The 5,879-nt window shown below is 36.5% G+C and overlaps 1 protein-coding gene across 2 annotated transcripts; it reads right to left on the bottom strand.

Moving 5' to 3' along the window:
• Positions 1–307: 307 nt before the first annotated feature.
• On the bottom strand, positions 308–4,474 carry LOC145628999 (protein SIEVE ELEMENT OCCLUSION B-like). Of its 2 annotated transcripts, none has more exons than XM_081681460.1 (7): positions 3,750–4,474; positions 3,548–3,655; positions 2,502–2,950; positions 2,291–2,400; positions 2,020–2,165; positions 1,423–1,899; positions 308–1,265 (listed from the first exon to the last, which is right to left on the bottom strand). In XM_081681460.1, exons 1-7 carry the CDS (start codon positions 4,422–4,424, stop codon positions 576–578), a joined length of 2,655 nt encoding a protein of 884 aa, XP_081537586.1. In that variant the 5' UTR covers positions 4,425–4,474; the 3' UTR covers positions 308–575. The 2 variants fall into 2 exon arrangements, with proteins under 2 accessions (XP_081537586.1, XP_081537587.1); XM_081681461.1 differs by having other exon boundaries at positions 3,548–3,652.
• Positions 4,475–5,879: the final 1,405 nt, after the last annotated feature.

Raw genomic sequence — 5,879 nt, 5'->3', positions numbered from 1 at the left:
ATCAATTAGGTTGTTGGCTTGATTCTTCTTTCTCTTAGCTTGGCTTGGCGCCTAGGTCTTCTTATTGGCAGCCCTATGCTTTACGGGCCTATTAGATATATAAGCCCAAAATTGACGCCAAGAATTTTTAGAATTGGTAACGAGCCCAAATTGATCAAAAGCACCACCCTCTAGCACCCTAGAGACGTCGTAGTCTTCCATGCCACTGCGATTAATAATTGTTTTTTTTTTTCGCTTATTATGTTGGAAATTTGGAATGAAGATTACCTCATTCGCCTAAAAAAAACCCGAAGATAATATGATAATATCATATAATGAAACCAAAAGATTTCATATAATTTTATTATATATGTAATAAAGTTAGACCAACAAGACAACTACTTCAACCACTAATTGGCTGAGTTACAATCATCAATCCCTCTTCATACTCTTCATGATTTTATTTAACTCATAACTTAGTTGCATTGCTATTACATGGTTTTATATTATTTAAAAACAAACATATAATTTAAGTTTAGATTGGCAGCAAGCCAATATCACACAAAATACTATTATTAAGGTGGCTTCAGTACGCCTCAGTTCATCCCTGGAACATAGGCAGGAGTAGGAGCAAGAGCAAGATCCTCGAACGCAAACATGCCAGGATCCTCATGGCAACAGATGAAGGAGTGGAAGCGTTGCATATGGCGACGACAGTCAGGGCAGAGCATACTCTTAGGAGGCTTCACATTAGATGGGAAGGGAATAGTATGGCATGGATTATTCTTTCGATACAGTTCGAGATAATGACGTCTATAACCTGGTCCGAACCCATCTTCAAGAGCATGGTTCTTCCAATGCTCGAGGGCCTGAAGGGTTTCCAAGGTAAGCTTGTCATAACCATGGACAACAATTTTGGATCCTTCGGCAAGAATAGCCCACCCGCCGTGGGACTTATCATGACTGTGCAGCCTCTGCAGCTCTTGAAGTATCTCATCGCCGTGGTCATGGACTCTGTCTAGCTGTATCTTGGAGTAAATCATGGACTCGATCCGTGTCCAGAAGTACCATACAAATGTTGGGTCTTGCAGAAAATGGCTCAGCTGCTCAGTCATTATATGGTCAGTTACCCTCCGCACCAGATCTTTGTTGTGGCTTTTTCCCACATAAACCATCTCCACTGACACGCCCAAGGATCGTGCAACTGCGTGTGCCTCCTTTGTAAACTTACGGATCCATTCTATGTCATCGCCTCCATACATGAAAATGTACTTCCCCTCTGCAATCTGTTCACGTTAATCACAAGACGACATTCCCTTCAATTAAAATTCATATAGAAGCTAGAAAAAACAATTGAACATGATATAAAAGTTGGTACACTCAGGTGTATAACAGATGGACAGTACAAAGTAAACAAATCTATGAGCGAGGAAAATTACTTACCCATTCCGAAATTTTTACATCAATGCTATTAACCAAAAGCTCAAGATTCCAAGTCTCCTGAGCCCAAAGGCTCTCCTCCCTTACACTTGTGAAGGGGAAAGCTTTGTTATGCCAGATCCACATCATGTGGATAGCATTCGGGCTAACAACTTTGCCGTTAGGATCCAACACCACAAGGATAGTCCTACCCCTGAAGTGCCAATCTTCCTTGATGAACTTGATGACTGCATTTTCAATCATTCTAGGATGGTCAACAGAGTACCAGGGCATCGAAGCCTTCAACTCCTCAAACTTCGTGTGCTTCTCATTTGTCCACAGGTTTTGATGATGTTCTACCACTGGGATCCATACAATGTCGTATGAATGCACCTTCGATTCAGTGTAGCATTGTTCAAGCATCGACAGCTCTTCTGTACTGATATCGAGGCCTGATATGAGAAGCAACACATTTCTTTTCCTCAACACTTCAAGATGGACCTGAAGATTGTCCAAACAAGCTTAGATCATAACTAGTCAAATAAAGGAAACTTATTTTTATGATGATCAATTATAGGAGTCGATGATTTAAATGAAATGATGAAATGATCATTAGCTAACCTTTGTCTTGTTCGGCCCATCATGTAATGGAGGCCCGGCATTTTCAGCATAGATGAGGACATTTAGTACTTTCATGTTGTCAATATGAATTGTTTCGTAGATGATTTTTCTTATCATATTATAAGCATCAATGTCTCTCTTCTCCTCTGCATCAAATTTCAATGATGACTTTTATTAGAGCCATGGTAACATCACAACATATAATATATTATCGCGCTCTTAAGTTTCAAGGTACAAGAAATAAATGTAATGAGGGTTCATTTTTACGAACTTATGTACTGATTCAGTTTAGACAACGTTTCCCTTAGATGATCGCTAATGGTCTTAAGCTTGTGAGCCCAGTTTGAGAGCTCCCATGACTCAGGAGTAGCTGCATTATATCTGAAAAATCCATGAAAACATATATTAATGTTATTTCACGACTTCTTATTGAAATTCTTATAAGCCTGAAATTAAGAATAACATGTTATCATTTTACTTACTCGAGCCCCTTGCTAGACAAAGTGGTAATGTGGGTAGCAGCAGCAACAGCACTTCTGACAATCCAATACACAGCAATTGGAAAATGACGAAATGCAGCCTTAACTTCTGGATCCTCGGGTGAGATATATTCACCAGGCAAGTCTACAAACTCTACAATGCAGCTGGTTGTTTCAAGCATGGCTTTGATAAGCTTATTGGTTGCATCGAATTGATGCTTGAATGCTCCTCCTCCCTCAACAACCATTGGTAATCGCTTGATAAGCGCCATTGCTTTTCCAAGAGAATTTGTAGAATAAATTTGAACTAGAAGCCAAAAGTCTCCATATGTCAGTGCAAATGCTGCTAGTGTCAGAACTACCTTGGCTTCCCATGAAAAGTGCTGTAACATATTCAGCACCCCGAGTGTGGTACTGTGCGCATCAACACCACTTAGCACCTTGCAGGTCATCTGCATCAGTTATAAGATATAAACTGTCAAATTCTGCATAATTTCTACACATAATTTTAATAAACTGTGTACACTACAACAAATTGATAAATTGATAAAGATAACCATATAATAATAATTGAACTCCAAAATCCATAACATTTTAACACTAATTATGTCAATGGCTAGAGCATTGTGGTATATATTTAACAACATAAGATAATTTAATTGTTTAATAAGCTTTACTTTAACCTGCATATGAAGAGATTCTCATAACATTTTATTGCCAATGTTTGAAGCTTAAGAATTGTTAGTTGATGGGCAATATTACTTCTAGTATATATTTGTTTTCATTACATAGCACTAAAGCAAGAACACTCATGTTAAATTTAGTATATCATATTTACCAAACTTTTATGCTAAATTGCTAATGCATGTTAGCTTACATAATAAAGCTTGGTTAGATATTTGAATCAGAGGTCTTTGGTTTGTTTGGAAGAACAAGTGATTAAAGTACATTTTAGCAAATGATACAAATAATAAAGGTCCATTTATATTTGTTTAGCTTAGTGTGGTTGCAGTACTCCATATAAAAGGTGTATGCTGATATTTAATTACCTCACAAGATACTCGTTCGACGATAAGTGGCAATTCAGGAACATCATGCAGAGCATTCAGGGTATATTTAGGTTCCAAGGAAGCCTCTCTCTTTGAGATGGTACCCTGCTTCATAAATCAGAACAGAGGTTTAAAAAAAAAATGAAATATTGTAGTTATTAATGAAAACTGAACAATGTAAGTAATTATTTAATAAACATACCAGTGATTCCCCTTCAACAGCTTGAGTGGAACGTTCGATAATATCCTCAACAAGAAGGAGTAGTGGTTTGACATTAATATAGCGAGCATCAGGAATATGGAGCTGCTCAACCTGCCTGGTGAGAGCATGATCATCAGATGTCAGAAAAATGCCTCCTCGTTCCGAATCCTTTGGAAGTACCCCCCAGGGTTCATGGTGATCAGATGGATAACGCATTCCATGTTCAGTACCTCTTGACAGTAGAGGTCTGCCGAGGTTATCAGATGGCAGTAGTGCCCGGCCAAGGTCAGTACCTGTCGATGATAAAGGTAGCCGGCCTCCCTGATCATAGGCTGTTAAAGGAAGCCTGCTGCCACCATCATAAGGCAATGGTGACTTGCCAACACGTTCAGTACCTCTTGGTGGCGCTACCATTGACCTTCGGTCATCAGATGGCAAGTACATGCCTCGTGGATCAGCAGCAGCAGCAGCACCCCTAGGCAGTTGTGACCTAGCATCATCAGAAGGCAAGTACATGCCTCGCTGATCAGCAACACCCCTTGGCAGCTGTGATCTAGCATCATCAGAAGGCAAGTACACGCCTCGCTGATCAGCACCAGCAGCAGTCCTTGACGCTGGTGTCAAGGAAGAGGACAGTGGAGCTGAAAGATTGGAGGTCAGAGGGTTGGTTGCCATAGTGCTTAAAAAGCGCGGTACCCTTTTCTTTTGTGTTTTCAATGAATAAATCAGGCTAAAGTTGTGTGTTTCATGGTAATGTAATTGACCCTTTATATAGCATTCGAAAAGGAATAAAGCGATCTGAATCAACTTCCTTACTTCCATTGATAAACATTATCAAACTTGAGTAGTTAAGTGGAAGCCTTGTATTAAAGGTCCCATTCATTTTTAGCTTTCACTTTCTTTTGCTGTAGGTTTGTTCTGAGTTACTTGAATAAGATCTCAACAAGAATATTGGATACAGCCTTAATAGGAAACCATTCTCGAAAATGACCCTTGCTACAAATTAAACCAATGGCATATAATCCGTGACAATTTAAATCATCATTAGGAAAAAAAAAAGAAAAAAAAAAAAAAAAAAACACATCATTACTCAATATTATATCAACCAGTTCAGCTTATTGGTTTATTATTAGTAATACAATGTCGAAGGCATAGCTTACTTTGTGAAGTCTAAGGATTTTGGCCTCGTTTTGCAATAATGAAGCAAATTGATTTGATAACAATGAATCTAAATAAGTTAATCCTTAGATGCTACTAAAAGTTTGACTTTATAATCCATAATTAAACACAATAATCTAAATATGAATTTTAAACATTGAATAATAATTGGTGTTATGTAATTGGGTAAGACAATGATATATTAATCGTAAGATAAAAGTATTGTAAAAAGGCATAAACTAAGTTCTAGGTTTATTTATTTGCTACTTTACTTGATTCTATCTCACATTTGCTGCTCTTTTGCACACAAATTTTCTTTAATCAGTTCAGAAGACATATTAAAGTTACAAGAACAGACAAAAAAGAAATATTTCATTCCTTGCTTCTTTTCCCAAGCTACAAAAAGAATCTTAAATTCTGCATTCTAGTTCACTATACATAGTAATGATAACATGCATAATCGAGTATTATCCGAATTTATATTGTACGAATTAATGTACATACTCCTTAAATTAGCTCTAAATTATGTATTGATCATGTCCATCATTAGCTCTAAAACTATAAACAAATAGTGTAAGAAATGAGTAAAAAAAATGTTTCAAATAGTGCATAGGTTAAACCTATGAGGGGTAAGGTTATATTACTTATATACAGAGTTTGACATAAATGGAATGAAATGAAATTTAGCCAAATTCTATAAAAACAACCTTTAAAATACACTACATATGAAAGTTTGTCCAAATTTCAAGAATGGGTGTAGTATACAATAATTAGAAGTTACTCCTCCGTTTTATAAATGTTTATACATATTGAACCAATCACATAGAATAAAAAAAAAAAAAAAAAAAAAAAAAAAAAGAATATTTAAAATCTAACATAAAAGTAAAAAATAATTAGTAATTAGTTTACTTTATTTATGGTTTCAAAATATCAAAAAAAAAATTACCTTATTTAAGTTTTTTGATTTTTTTT

This window comes from Chenopodium album, chromosome 4 (genome assembly GCF_948465745.1).
Source record: "Chenopodium album chromosome 4, dcCheAlbu1.1, whole genome shotgun sequence".
NCBI classification, from domain to species: Eukaryota; Viridiplantae; Streptophyta; class Magnoliopsida; order Caryophyllales; family Amaranthaceae; genus Chenopodium; species Chenopodium album.
The sequence above is the reverse complement of the archived record's forward strand: the minus strand, read 5'-3'. Positions and strand labels throughout refer to the sequence as shown.

What these genes read in the sequence shown, in the direction of transcription:
- LOC145628999 (XM_081681460.1), bottom strand. Translation starts at nt 4,424, where the DNA reads ATGGCAACCAACCCTCTGACCTCCAATCTTTCAGCTCCACTGTCCTCT. An exon ending in TTGTCTAGCAAGGGGCTCGA is followed by an intron (nt 2,401 to 2,501) that starts GTAAGTAAAATG and finishes TGGATTTTTCAG; the next exon opens with ATATAATGCAGCTACTCCTG. An exon ending in ATGGGCCGAACAAGACAAAG is followed by an intron (nt 1,900 to 2,019) that starts GTTAGCTAATGA and finishes GACAATCTTCAG; the next exon opens with GTCCATCTTGAAGTGTTGAG.